Below are 15,741 nucleotides of genomic sequence, written 5' to 3' on the forward strand. Positions count from 1 at the left end.
TGGTTGACCCTTTTGGCTGCCAGGGCATGCTGTTGACATATATTCAACTTGACATCAACCCAAATCCCCAGATCTCTTTCTGCAGGGCTGCTCTCCAGCCTCTTGTCCCCCAATTTGTACGTATAACCAGGATTACCCCATCCCAGGTGCAGAATCTGGCACTTGCTCATGTTAAATTTCTCACGGTTGGTGATTGCCCAGGTCTCTAGTCTATCCAGATGACTTTTGCTGTTTCTAACGAAATAGACATGGCTAAGCTCTAGAGAATCATGGTCCCCAACGTCTTTAAGGTTTCATAATTACACTGAAATGGAATTTAGTCTAATCAGTAATCAATAAAACATGGAGGCAGACTTACCAAAACGACTAACACTACCTACTCCATTAATGATTGGATTATAATCCGGATTATCTTCTAGTCCAATCTGTTAAAAAGAAATTGCATTTTTTTAACAGTACAGGCTTCATGAAAAAAAATTGAAAGTTGCAATTTACTACTAAAATTATCAATGACTTAAAGCAGAGAAAACGTATTTTGCCCACTTGCTTTTCTATAGGAATGAATTAGAAAGATATATGCAAATTTTTAACTCAGTGATCACACATTGGAACCAGTTAAATTCAGTTTGAACATCTGCCATGTTTCAAAGCTTGTTTAATGACGCAAAGATATATTTTGGTTACCTCAAACAAAATTGATAAAGCTCGTAACTTTCCATTTCCTTTAATGGCCTCTTCGAAACTTGTAAACTGATCTGCATCATAGCAGTAGATTTGCATCTGCAAATAAAAATATATACAAATGTTACGTATACCAAAAATTAAAAAAATAATCAATGCAGGTATTTATATTCCCATTTTGAGAAAAAATGTCCAAGCAATAGATTTAATTACAAATATATGGATTTTTAACCTATTTCACATGCATTACATTAAGATATAGGATGGAATCCATCAGTTGTTAGGTATCTAGAAATGACCCCTTCTGGAAAACCACTAAGTATGCGGGAGTTATCTTTTCAAGGAGCACAACACTCTCCATGGATAATACAGTAAGCCGAGATAATTTGCTGATACTAGGCATCTAACCTAGAGTACTCAGGTGAGATGAATCTTGAAATCAGTGGTAAAATATGAATAATAAGTTAGGATGTCTCTACTACATCTGCCTTGCAGTAAGTGTAGAGAAGCATTGGTAATAAATGATTACCAGGTGTTCTGTGCCCACATTTGACTGCTGTCATGGACATTGGGTTTATTGTACCCCTTCCTCTCTTTCTCCAGGTGCAGCTGGGAAATCTCCTCCGGTGCTGGGTCACCAACATGAATGGGGGAGTGTCCTGCTCCTACTATCTTTTTGTGTGATGATGACGGAGAAGAATATTCTCTTTGATGCCTTGGCAGGACAGGTAGAGTGTGAACGGGAATTTTTAAATGGCTAATGGGGTGAAGGAAATGATACCACCCAAGGAAAACTCTTGGCTCACAGATGTCTACAGAGTATATAGGACAACCTTGGCTCTATTGCTTTGTTCTGACACAGAAGTCCAAAGAGCTTGGAGTGAGGAGCAGCTCAGTTGCCTGCCACAACTACTTTTTTTTATCTGGAAAATGATCACAACACCATGTTGAGGGTTAAAAGGTTGGTCTGCAGAGTGCCCTTGTGGATCTCAGTGAGAGCTGCTCCTCTTCTTCACCCGATCCCCATGCTGCTGCAAGCTATTCTGCCAAACCAGCTAAGGGTACAGTGGCCTGGCTGCCCGGGAATGTGGCTGCTCCCAGGACCTGCTTTCACATGGTGGCTCCCACTACCAGCTCTCTTTCCAGTGCAGCAACATGGGTCGTGCTTTGTTTTGGGAAGGCCCAGCAGCTCCCATGGGCTCTCAGCAAAGCTTCAGCTTCGAAAAGTCCATTTATACTTCAAACAACTGACTGCTGTGGAATATGTTGGGCCAAACTCTTAGGACCTTAACTGTTAGTGGGAGCTTGTGCTTTGTCGGATCGGCAGGACCAACTCCTAGTGTCATCTTAGAAGACATGTGCGACAACACGCAGTTTAGACATCCTCAACACGCCACGGAATAATGCCTTATGTTGCCCTTCTCAAATGCATAATTTAAATATTAATAATTTGGACTTAAGGGAATGATTATATTTGCAAATGGACTTTAATCAAGTGGTAAAAAAAAGTATTTAGTAAACAGTATTACTTCTTGCACAATGACAAATTGTCAAAATTTATTCTGTACTTTACCTCAAGAGGAAATTTTTGTCCTTCTAAACTATGTTCTGATCCGTCTGACGACACGTTGCATTTTCCCCAGTGAAAAGTGATCTTGCTTGCTTTGAATATGGTGTCTAAGCCACCTCCACTTACATAATAATCATTTGTCAGGTTGATTTCCACTGAACAAAGTGAGAGAGAGGGGAAAAAAAGGAGTGTCAATATGAAAGCCAGCCAAGGCATCTATGACTCATATTTCAGTATTAGGTGCTAAAAGGTAAATATGATATGCCTTTTCATAAGCAATTTGACAGGAAATTGGTTATTTAAACAAAATAAGAAGTGTAATAATTCACTATTAGCATGGAGAAATATGTTTCATTTCATGCTGCAATTCATAAAATAGTCATCTAGTGAAGTGCACTGTTGTATTAGTCTCCTGTTTTAGGAAACTAGCCACAGAACTATGCTAAAATCTCAGAAAACTGGCTTCACCGCCAGTCTAAGCATCTAAGAAAAGAAATTCCTGAAATACAGAGCTTCCTGAAAGCACCTGTGTGTTTAAAAAAATATGAAAATACCCCACCACCATTATTATCATAATTCTAGATACAAATCATGAGGCAATACATGAAAAGAAAATGTTAGTCAGTTCCTAGGAGGACTCTCTTGTCTGAGACACCCCTTAGCCGTGGAATAATCTCCTGTGGGAGAAGTTGATGACAGGTCTTCAGCTGGACATAACTGTACACAAACTGCACCTGGGACTGAGCATTTGTCTTCTGGAGGGAATGAGCAGAGTGAATAGACCGGAGGCCCCACATTGGGCTTTCCCACCTCCAAGTGATTTTGAGTCGTTTGACCTCTTGCTAAAACAGCACTAATGGAGTTTAGTTTCATTACATTCTTTTCCTCAAGACCCTGAAGACAGTTTTAACTGCAAAGCTTAGCAGTCCCTTTTATAATATCTGAATTGCTGTAGATGAGGAAGAGCTCAGTTCGCTTTTATGGGCTTTAGAGAATGTTTCCTCAGGGATTTCTTGAAAAGACGAATGCACTATTTGTCTCATCTAGTAGGTTAGGGCAAGAGGGAAGTCAGTCATTTGTGGAGTAGATGGGGCCAAGAACAGAAATTACAAACAATGACACTAAAATAATAAAACAAAACAAAACAAAATCAAATAAAATAAAACAAAATAAAACAAAATAAAGTAAAATAAAGGTCCCTCTGGAACTGGTAGAAGGCCAAAGACAGTTAAGAGATTCTTTCCTCCATACCTATGCCCGATACAAGAAACAGTACTTCCAACAAGCAGCTTTTAGCTACTGCTCTTCTGGATTTATACAGCAAAGTTGTTGCAAAAGGATTTGTCTGACAATGTAAATGCCACCACAAGCTTCTTATATAGCTTTGAGAAATAGGCACTTGTAGGCATACATCACTTCTTTCTAAAATACATTTCTAAGATAGGTGAGACAAATCAGACCATAAAAGGATCTATTTCTCTTCTTTGACTGTAAGAAGGGGTCTAAATTAGTAATTCAGACACAAGTCTATACATTATAGGTGTCCACATATAGGTGAGATGAATCCCATCCTGAGTTTTCTGAAACCACAACTCACCATGAAGTACTTCCAGATGAGTAGGTAATGTGTTCATACTTTTAAAAAATAATTTTTGTATACTTGTTACAGATTCTAGATATGTAGTAATAATTATCATTATTTCATAGCAAATGGTAAATAACTGTTTAGCTTCAATGAAGTGCTCATGATGGCATGATAGTAATGTTGTGATTGCTTTGACTCTGTGCACATAATTTTCATTTGTGTTTTAGTGATTTCTCTATTATGTTGGCTATTGTCATCACCTGTTTTTTTTATTTAATGGATAAAATCAGAATGTACAAGCTAAAGAAAAGTGAAATGAAAACATTTCATTAAAAGCCCTTGGTTGATTGTCCTGTACTACTTTTCTGACCTCATTTAACTCCAAACATGAAATATGACTTCTTACCTGTTTTGCCAGTGTTACGAATGAAAGTATCTTCCAAAGTTTCCTTTTCCCATCCATGGAATTTAAGTTTCTTCAGATTCACATTTACTTGGGTAAGATCTTCATCTATATTAATAGGAGATTGTTTGGCACCATTGCAGGCTGAATATTTCTTTCCCCAGCTCTTTTGGTTCAAAGTTCCTAGAAATCAAAACATGTGGGGTAAATACATTTAAAATCTAAACTGGCACCCATGTACTTTTTAATGTGGGAAAGTTAAAACACAGTTTGCAATCCGTGACCAGAGTTCCTGCCCTTCTTTTAGGGCTCATCTGTTGCAATACTTAGCACACCTACCATTGCACCCTACCTTACCATAACTTCAGTGAGGGGTTTCTGCTCTGAGAATCTTTTGGTTATATAATATAGTAATATAAATAATACAGTATTTTGTGTATGTTTATGTGTTTGCATATGTATAAATATTTTTTCCCGAGAGAGAATTCTTGTAACACTTCAAAGGGCTAATTAAAACCAAGAGCTGACGGCACAGACCTAAGAAAATATAATTGCTTCAGTTAGCTTCCCACTTACTAGTAGTTAAGAGCTAATATTAGTGCATCCAATGTACACATTTGAATTCTATTAGATGTGTTGAAACGAGCCAGTGCTCATTTACAGGCTTCTGCGTTACATCCAAGTCTGTCGGTGGAAGATTTGCGATATTGTACCCCAGGCAAGGACAGCCCTCACACTGCACTCAGAAAACTCAGAGAGGGGAGAAGAGATGCAGCCAGTCTTGTAACCATGACAATAGGCAGTAACACAAGATGCTCATCTGGATAGCTAGCTACCTAGAAACAAACCTCAGCTAAATTATTCAACAAGTATCAAGTCAAGCGACTTACCAATATCACCTTGCCGCATCAGAACTACTGCAGCTCAGATGGTATATAAATCCATTTATTTCTTGTAAACAGCATCAGAAGAAACTGTTAGGAGCATCAGCCAAGCAAACTGTCGTGGTTTAAACCCAGCTGGCAACTAAGCACCACGCAGCCCCTCGCTCACTCCTCCCCTCCTCCCCCAGTTGGATGTGGAGGAGAATCAAAAAAAAAAGGTAAAACTCATAGGTTCAGATAAAGGCAGTTTAATAGGACATCAAGAGAAGAGAAAATAATAATAATAAAAACAACCGATAAAAGAATATATAAAACAAGTGACGCACGACAAAATTGCTTACCACCTGCTGACCGATGCCCAGACAGTTCCTGAGCTGCAGCCACTGCCCCTCCGCCAGCTCCCCCCAGTTTATGTACTGGGCATGATGTTATACGGTATGGAACATCCCTTTGGCCAGTCTGGGTCAGCTGTCCTGGCCGTGCCCCCTCCCAGCTTCTTGTGCACCTCCCCGCTGGCAGAGCATGGGAAGCTGAGAAGTCCTTGACTGAGTATAAGCACTACAGAGCAACACCTAAAACTTCAGTGTGTTGTCAACATTACTCTCATACTAAATCCAAAACACAGCACTATACCAGCTACTAGGAAGAAAATTAACTCTATCCCAGCTTAAATCAGGACAAAACCAAAATGAATCATAGGGTTATGAATCTGAGTATCCTTCAGGGGGAGATTAGAGCCCTGTCCTGAGCAAGCAGTGGTCCCCTTGGGAATGGCACATGGGGTAAGCTTCCCGCTCCTCCAAAAGTCACGCTTCTCCTGGACGTTAGCTGTCAGTTACAGTTTATTACCTGGGAAAATAATGCAATATCCTGATTTCCAATGTGCTTTTCATAAGAAAAGACTGGCTAATATTTCACCTTCTTTCTCAAAAGCTTCCTTTAAGAAATTCTGAGCCCAAGTCAACCAAAACTTGGAGATGAATCTGCTCTCATCTTCTATAGTGAATTTTCTAACAAATATAGAAGGCTTTTAAAACCAAGAAAACTGATTTTATTTAAATAAAATAATTAAGTTTTTAAACAGAAAAACCTCTAAACATGGTCAGACAGGACAGAAATAACAATTGTTGGCTTGTCCTGTGCATCCTTGCAGACAGGCCTTGTTTCCAGGTCTGCTTTCAGCCAGCTTGGTGATTTTCCAAGCTGCAGCAAACTCTTTAGAGCCCTCCCTGGCTCTTTGAAAGTCTCTGCCAGTTTGGGCCGGGCTCGCTGCCCACGGCCATCCCTCGGAGTTCGGCTGCGCTCCTCACTCCATGCTCTGTTTCTTTTGCTCCTTCCTTTTGCCACAGCTCAAGACTTCCCCAGGCTCCTGCTGTTGCCCCAAGGCAGTAGAAATCGCCTTTCTCTTTCCACTGACATACCCATTCCCATTGCTCACCCGCAGTCTCTCTTTCAGAACACCACCACGAATCTTTTCCCAACATGCATTCCCTTATTCTGCTCTCTCCACCACTGACATTAGAACTGACTGAAAAGACTGCTCTTTTCCCTCTCCCACTAGTGTATTTTTGGGTACTTTCTTCCATGCTTCTTTTGATGAATGCAAATGCCCCATTTTTGCATCTTCTCTTCAAATTCCTTCCCATCCACTACCACGTTCAGTTAAAACAAATACATTAAAATTAGAGAAATTGTAACCTCCTTCCAACATTCCTCTTTTCATATTATGTGGTTTTGTTATGTAGAATGTAAATTCTTTGACTTGATAGCTGATGACTGTTCTTCAGCATATAATATAACAAATCCCTAGCATGAAGCTAATGATAACAATAGTAACCTCAGCTCATCCCAGAAGGCAGTGTCATGCCAACACTGTAACCCATCATGACATCCTGAGCTGGGGCACACGGGGTTACGTAGGATGATGGCTGTAGGCAGTACGGTGTTCTGTGGCCTGCCCAAGGAAGTTTGTTCTTTCAGTCTGGATGTGAAGCTTTTTGTAAGTATTGCCAGAAGGAAATGAGGGAAATCAGAAGTCTTGGTGAGGTGAAGGACATTATTTCCTGTCTCCCAGAAAGGCCTCAAATCTATGAGATGAACTTACTGAAAAGATGTGATAATGTTCTGCCTTTTATCTGTGTAGAAACAAAGGCAATTCAGTCAAGTAAATGATTATAATAAAAAGATTCTTCTTTCATAAAGAACTTTGTTGTTTATATCTTACTGAAATCTTACAGCATCTACAAATCTTCATGCCCCAAAGAAAGTTTTAGAACAATGATTTTCATGTAATTGCATATTGCCATACACTCACCAATAGTCATCATAAGAAGCTGGTCTATGTATATTATGTATGAAAAAGATGCAAATACTGTTTCAGCTAGGCTCTCGTTCACAAAAAGAAAAATATCTATCCTATCTGTGTGAACGTTAGCTTGTAATCAACTGAAGAGAAATGAAAAAAAAGTATTTCATGGTTGCAGAGGACAAGAGATAAGACTTACAGCTACAACAAATTAACTGAATGCTCCAAACCAATGCTCCTGCTGGCAAATCCAAATAGGTATTTGACAACTTTTCATCAGTTTTCTTCTTTGTGGCCCAGCAGCTGGTGTAGCTGAAAAAGCTACCTAAGCAAAGGGCACAATTACTGCTTACAGTTGCAGGAGTACAAGTGATCCCAGCACTGAGGAACACAGCCAGTGTGGAAGCTCTCTTTCTAAGCTAAAATGTAATGAGGAACCCAGTAATGAGGAACAAGATCTGTGTACTTTTTGCATGTCAAGAGGAAAACCACACTTGCACAACTACTGAGAAGTTGGAGCATTGAACAAAAGCTAACGAATGAAATGTACGGGGAAATCAATGGCAGGCTCTGATCTGGGGCAGGAACATGGGGAATTCCAGAAGGAACTGGAGTTCAGTCCTGATGATCTAAATTATATTTGAGCAGCAAAATATATGTTTATGCATAAATTCTGCAAATGTTGGAACAGATAATGGTTGTGTCTATATTAGCAAGTAGTGTAGACCAATACAAGTAGATTTATAGAATGAAGCAGTTGGGGCTGAGAACAACATGTCCATACCATATGAGGTAAAAAGAAGGTTTTTACCTCAGCCTGGCTCTGCCTGGTCCCATGGGCTGAATGTCGATCAGGTGCTGAAGTGCATTAGGTACATTCCTGCAGAACATCTCCTGTTTAGTATCTGTTGAGATGAACCCATGTCACACACCGTGAGACAACTCTACCTTGCGAACCAAAGCTTTGCAAATGGAGTGCAGCCAGGAGATTTGCTTCAGAAGTCCATTCCCAATCGGAACTAAAGCGTTAATGTAAATGCATCCAGTGTAGGCAGCAGGTGGTGAAACTGCTGCAGTTTACATGACTTGCAGAAAGCCAAAGTAAAAGCGAAAGAACCAAATGTTTCTAAACAAGAGCAGATTGTTTTACTGTAGGTGTTATGATGGAAATCATAAATCAAAGCTGTGCCAGCCATTTTGAAAAATATTGTTGAAACTGAGCTTTGAAAATGAATTCCCCCAAACTGTGCTTTGGAAATCTGAGGAGAATAAAAATGTGCACAATATATCTTGAAGAGTGCACAGAGGAAGCAACGTTTATCAAAGCTGTCAGCTCTGAAGAAGTAACTGACAATTCACAATGAATGAAAATGAGCCTGAACAAAGCAGATTACAAGTTAATGGAAGACTGCCTATACCATAACCTTTACCACACTTGCCCAGGGCAGAATGTCCAAAGAAAAGTTTCCTACCCCTTCTCTCTTGTCAATGTTCATACCCAACCCTGCTCCTTATCCATAGTCCCAATGATCCCATCCCTGCAACAAGCACCCAATTCTTTTGGCCCCCACTTATATCTGCTGCCATCTTTAGCAGATCTGGCCCACAAGGTGTGACTGCACTTCTGTCCTTTGTAAAAATACTTGAAAGAAAAGCATTTGTCAAACAACCCTCTGTGTGTCCGTATGGTATGCAAGCAGAAAGAGTGAGCAGGGCTGAAGACAAGCTGTGAAAGAGTGGGCTGTGGTCCTCGCAGCAACTTGCCAGGAGAACGCTGTCTCAGCGTGCTCACACACTACTATGTGCATGTCTGCTGGGCTATAAACCTTCATTATGAGTGCTGCTGTTTACTACCATGTGTCAGTGCTGGCTGAATGTAATATGCAATTCATGAAAAATGGAAGATAACTTTTTAAATAAATGGAAAATATACATAAAGGACTTAAAATGTAGACCTCAAGTTCAATGAATGGGATTCAGAATATGTGAAACATGAGATATGTTTTACTTGGAAAATTCTACTTGCCAGCATTTCACTTTAGTAACTGTTGTTTTGACACCACAGAGTTTGCAGTCTTAGCTCTTATTAGGATCATGTTTCTTGTGAATGGGCAGACTCCTGGCATGTGCCCCCTCAGGAACTATAAGAAGCTCTAGCTTTAATGACAGTTACAGAAAAAGAAATGCTTTAAATATCGGTGAAGAATTCATACTTCCTTTACAAGCGTAAGCTTTGAAACACAGGGAGGTTAACATCGTCACTGTTAGGTATCTACTGTTAGATAGAAATAGGGACACAAGATAAGGCCGTGTAAGTTTTGGACTCTAACCAGTTACATAGTACAAACACTGCCTCTCAAACTGGCAATAATGGGTAGCACAGAAATAATCATAGGTCTGGCTCAGGTTTTCCATTGCTCCTACCTCATTTATTTTTTCATGATTTAAAGTGCTGTGAACCCTAAGGTTTATGTTATAGACGACAGACAGCAGAAAAGAGAGATGGATTCTTTACCTCTGCTTAATTTCTTCCTCTACATTTTTCATCAGCTTTTGCTTTCACAATATGTAATTATTTTTCTAAATATAATTTGGACACATATAGGAGGTGAAGGATTTCCCCTCTGTGTGGACTGTTAATAATGGATTTGCCTTATCAAAAATGTTATCGACTTACCACTTTGAAGTGTTAAGTGATTTCAAGGGGTTTTTTTAGAGCAAACACATTTTATCTAAGATATGAGAAACCAGAAACAAGTCCATGAAAGGATGTGGGTACTTATACTGGGAAAAAGTTTAAATTTAGATGCCAAATCAATACTGCTCTGAACACCAAACTGTAGAACTATTCTTTTTTTTTTCCTCTTTATTTATGCTTCACTGTTTAGATAGTGCATCTGAACTGGATGAACAGAGGAGATGGAGATCAACAAACCTCAGCATGCTTCATACCATTAATAGGTATGGCATTTAGCTTATTACCAAAAGTTGCACAATGCAATCTCTAATCCTCCAAGGCAGAAGAATGATTTTAACTCACATTCTGGATGAGTGCACTACTGGCCCAAAGAGACAAGCACTGCCAATACTCATCTTGTGAATTTACCATAGCTCATGTTACAAAAGCCATGACGTAACACATTGCATTCTAGGGAAACATTTTGGTAGTTAAAAAAATGAAAGGTTTAAGTTTTACATATTACTGAGTGGAAGACAACATTTCTGCTTCATCTTCATCTTTATTGTAAGGATTTTTGGGTTTTGTGCCTTCTCCCTCCAAAATCCCCAACTGCCCCCACAGCCTGTTCATGATCAGTCTCATAAAGTTTATAAAAATTCTTCAGATTGAAAAAGCCCAGACTTTAATGGGTGAAATTACTTGTCCAGACAGAGTCACAGCTACAGAGAAGGAGTTTTGGCTTCCAGGTTTGGGCTTAGCCAATTATTATGCCCATTTCAGTGATTTAATTGCTTGCGGGTTTTCCAAGACTGGATTGCTTGCCAGTGTCTAGGTCAAGTGCTCAAAAATGAAATTATACTGGTTATGGTAAAGACAATCAGCCCACAGAGTAACTGGATGGACACTCCAAAAAACTTTAATAGCATTCAAACCCTCCAAGTTCAACACTAATAAAGTAACTTGCTTTTAAATGAGCAGGAGCCAAATATATTTATCCCATGGATTTTTTTTGGCACACACAGTGACAGAGAAATGAATGCAATACATTTTCTTACTGTAGGGTGTAGTCTTTCAAATAAAGCAAATGGAATCTACAAAAATTTCTAGCTGCTCTGCAACTAGATGCATTCAGGCAAGCCAAAACATCTAATCTATTATTTTGTTTAGTGCCTTATTTGCCATTTTTGTATCTAAGTATCAGCATAACTACATTGTATTCTGTGTATTGTGTGTATGTGCACACAAAAAAGGCAATATGTGCTGTATAAACACAGACAGCTATGGACTTTTCCTGAGGACAATACTCTAAAATATGGCACAATACTAACCTGTCTTCAGCTGAACTGATACTGAACTTGTATCTTCATCTTCTCTGTTCCTCATTTAAAATGTGTTAGACCACTTACTCCTTGTTAAAATCTAACTTAGAAGATGAGTCAGGAAAATTCTGATGAAACATTTTTTTATCTTCAGATTATCAGATCTTTTGTTTATTTATTTGAAGGTAAACTTTATGCTTCCTTCACATCTGCGGTCACTGAGACAGCACTCAATAAAATAACCAAAAAGCAATTGAGTGAGAAAATGTTTTGTTTTTTCACTTCATCCCCACAGAAAAAAAACATCAGATAGAATAAACTACAGTTGTTGAGATAAAATGGAAAACTGTAATCAGTATTATTAATACAGTGGCTGTCTGGTGATTTTTCTTCCTGGGAGTCACTCTGAATGATTCATAGTCTGTCTAAGTGAATTACTGAGCAAAATGTGTAGGAGGATAAATGCCAATGGACAGCTTTCTTTCAATATAGCAACCGTTTGCTGTTCCTCTTCTCCTTCTTTCATTCCCCTATAAATCTGGCCATTGCAGGCTAGTTAGAAAATATATAATCAAACACTTCTATGCCAGAGAAATATAGATTATCACTGATGCTTCATTTGCAGTGGACTCCATGGGGTAGCTGTTTAGACTAGGAGAAGGATTATGGGATAAACTCAGCCAACCTCTTAAGATACCTCTTTTCTGTTATTTTCATTCCATTGCTCCTGAATTTGCATATAAGTGCTGCTAGAGAATCATGTAGTAATATATCATGAAAACTTGCCAAGTAATTTTTTATAATTAATGTAGTGTTAAGATCTAAGCTATATTTTTCAAGTGAGTATTAAGGAAGGAAATTTGGCACAGTGCCAAATGGGAAAATGTCCACTAAAGAAGAAACACATTCTTCCTCCTGCTTTTGTTTCATTTTTTACAATATGTGAAGCCCTAATTAGAAGCTCTGAATACTTCTAAACCTTGCTGTGAGGAATTCAGGTTGTAGCAATGATTTCCTTTATCTTTAGTAATACTTAAGACCATGAAACTGAATACAGTGCTGTTGAGTGACAAGGATCATTCCAAGATCACAAATAACCAGAGTTGAAAACAGAACTAGAATACATGGAGCTGACTCACTTTTAGGCTAATAGGCAATGCCTTTTGGCCAGCACTGAGGAACATGGCCTGTGACTTCATTTCATATACCCTACAGTTGCACTTCTTTTTCATTCTGGATATCATAAAATTAACTGTCAATTTTATGTCATGGCAATATCAAAGGCCTGTTTGGTCTTCCACAAGAAGAGGACTCTCCACCTGTTTCTGAGCTGTTTGGCATCCTGCTAGCAAGGCAGCAGGATGATCGCAGGCTCTGTCCTCTAAAGACACCCTAATTTGCAAAATAAAAGCAACAGCTTTCCAACATGGTACAGTCCCATCAGAGTTCAGCTTTACTGGAAGTAAAGCTTACGCCCAAACTCACAGCTACTGCACAGAGAACAAGTGGATGCATATTGTATTTCTGTTCGTGAACATGGGCATAAATGAAGAGTATGGAGGTTTTCCTCTGCCTCATATCATGCAAGTACCATCCTATTAGAAATGCAATGGCTGCATATGACAATAATTGTGTAGACTCAAAGCTTGCACCAATTTTAAACTGACCAAAAAATGCACTTTAAACGACCATCAGCTGGAGCAAAGAAAGAGGAAGCAATAATCTACTTCAAATGCAGCATTTAGCATCTGGCTGATAAGTGATAGTTGATGTGAGTGCAACGAAACCCTTCTTCAACAGCAAGAAACCTTGTTTTTACCAGAGTACAGATCACCACCTAAGTCTAATGAATTGCACTATGACAGTCTTCACTTTTCACTCATCATTACTACAAGATAGATTCTGATGTATTTTAGAAATTTTCTTGGGTGGCAGAACCAGGCACTCAGTACAGAAACAAAATGCAATGATGAATTTTAAAAGAGAGGGTGTGATTTCCTCCTTGTCAGCTTCTCAACACATCAACAGATCTAACAATATTGGTTTTCACTGAGAAAATCAATAAGGTTTCCTTTTTTCTCTTGTTGTGGTATGACCTCCCTCCTTCCCCCACTCCACTTCCCTCTTTCCTCCCTCTTCCTTCCTTTCCTTCCTTTCTTCCCTCTTTCCTCCCTTCCTCCTGGACCATTAAATGTTAATGAACAGTCTGTTTAGTTCCATGAAAAGTCCCGTGGTGGTATACCACAGGGGCACTTTTTCCCGTTACCAAACACAAGCATTATTATGTTGCTATCACCCAGGAAAATAACTTCTGTCAGTACTAGCCTATCTACAAGAATAATAGGTCTCATAAAGGCCACGGTCATAAGTTCTGATCCAAAGCATGCTGAAGTATATAAATAAATTTCAAGTCGGTCTCTGGGCTTTGGATCAGATCGCCCTGCATACGTAAAAAATCACTACTAAACAACACTAGTGGAACTGTGGATGTAAAAATCCCACAAATAGCCATGAAAAAGATTGACAATTACCCTTGAATAGCAAAAAAGGCATTTATTTCAACTGTAAAGAATAACATAAAGATCCTGAAAAGCAAGGAGTAGGCAGAAATAAACCAAACCAAGACAAATCTAAGCATACAAGCCTACTGGATTACATCACTGGCCAGTCAGTCCAGCAGGTGCCAGCATATAAATTACCCTAATGTCCAAAAGGATATAAAAGTAATTCTGTTTTTTTTGCTCCCCAGGTTTTCATTTTTACAGAGCTTCAATTTTTATAAAATGAAGCTCCTACATATCTCCAGAAGAATATAATACCATAGGAAAGTGGGATTTCTTTTTAGCATCTTTTAGCAGGATTTAGTATCACACTTCTATGGGAATTTCAATACATGTTATGTTTGCATAATGGTAAGTGTAAGAGGAGGTAACGGGCAGGAATTTGTTATATAGTATTATATTGAACCATATGGATTTCTTACACAGAACCATAGCTGTATGTGAGCTTATCTACATAGTTTCTTATGATATTTTATTGTTTACTTTAGAAAAACAATTCTAGTTCATAAAATGGCTCTTTAGCAAGGACTTTGACTGCAACAGCAAAAACTTTAATTCTCTTTCCCTTCGCCCCCCAGGTAAAAGAAAATCCTCTGAAAAATGTTAAAAAACAACCCCCTCCTAATATTCCACAAACCTTCCTGCACTAATGGTATTACTTTATTTGGACTGAGTATCATTTCAGTGTTACCATTATGCTTCCATTTTGTCCACAGACTTTATAACAGATACTTTCAGAACTGCCACAGCAATGTATGACATAGCAATGTATGTATATGACTCTTCCTCTGACAATATTCCATGTTAAAATTAAATAATACTATTACGTGCTTAGTCTTTTTTTGAGACTATCATATCCTCAAAAACACTTTTTACCAGCTCTTCCACTGAGTGAGGTTTTACCCAGCCTTGACGTGGTAACAGCATTATGTAAATTAGAGTAGATATTTCTTCCAAGTATTTCTTCCACAAACATGTTGTACAGATCTCCTTTTTCCCTTTGCAGATCTATGAAAAGGCCTAACCAGTTTTTTAAAATCTTTCAGTAGTAAGAACTTTCAAAGTAACTTTTCAATGCTGAGTAGTTATTCCTAAGAATATGCAGCTAAAGGCTATTGAGCAGTAGCTATAAGACCTCAGATGGGGAACTTGCTGTCCATTAATAGCATTTACTTTCACAGTTTTTCCATTCTATCCTACAGTGGAGACTGAAATGAGGATGGAAGCAGCATTAACTGCTACAGAGACACACACTTAATTCATGCGTCTCTGGGCAATTGTGCTCTCACGTCTATCTCAGTCAACCAGTAAGTTCTTGTCCCTCTGTGAGTCTTGCTCATACGAATAGATCATATTTCTGTGGCAAATAAAACCCCACTATTATTAAAGCAATTAGAGCAAGTAATTGTTACAAATAATTAAATACAACAAATTTCTAGTTGCTTTATATTTGCTGTTTCAGCACAATGGCTAGTATTTGCGATATGGCATTTAGCACCAAGTAGCACCACATGCATTAAGAGATTTCTGACACAGTTCCATGACTATTCACCAAAGTCTGTATCAAATGATGATGTCTAATTCTTATGTTCTCAAACAAGAAACTCAGATTGCATATAAAAACTTATAATCAGGAAAATCAGAGAAGAAAACCCCACCTGGGTTATGCAAAGTATAAACCAACCATTTCCTGTTTTAAAACAATTTTTCTTTTTTTTTTTTCTGGAAGAACTTCCCTTGTGCTTACCACGTG

General features: G+C 38.6%; 1 protein-coding gene across 1 annotated transcript in view; it reads right to left on the minus strand.

Annotated features, from left to right (window-relative positions):
- Positions 1–15,741, minus strand: part of PTPRZ1 (protein tyrosine phosphatase receptor type Z1) — a gene marked incomplete at its 3' end in the record, with an annotated part of 143,023 nt that overhangs the window by 60,264 nt on the left and 67,018 nt on the right. The window contains exons 3-6 of the mRNA XM_082011084.1: positions 4,243–4,422; positions 2,255–2,406; positions 685–780; positions 359–425 (exon numbers count right to left, since the gene is read on the minus strand). Coding sequence (XP_081867210.1) covers positions 359–425; positions 685–780; positions 2,255–2,406; positions 4,243–4,422 — 495 coding nt within the window. The remainder of the gene's footprint in view (positions 1–358; positions 426–684; positions 781–2,254; positions 2,407–4,242; positions 4,423–15,741) is intronic.

Source organism: Phaethon aethereus (genome assembly GCF_964289735.1).
Source record: "Phaethon aethereus genome assembly, chromosome: 1".
Taxonomy (NCBI): domain Eukaryota; kingdom Metazoa; phylum Chordata; class Aves; order Phaethontiformes; family Phaethontidae; genus Phaethon; species Phaethon aethereus.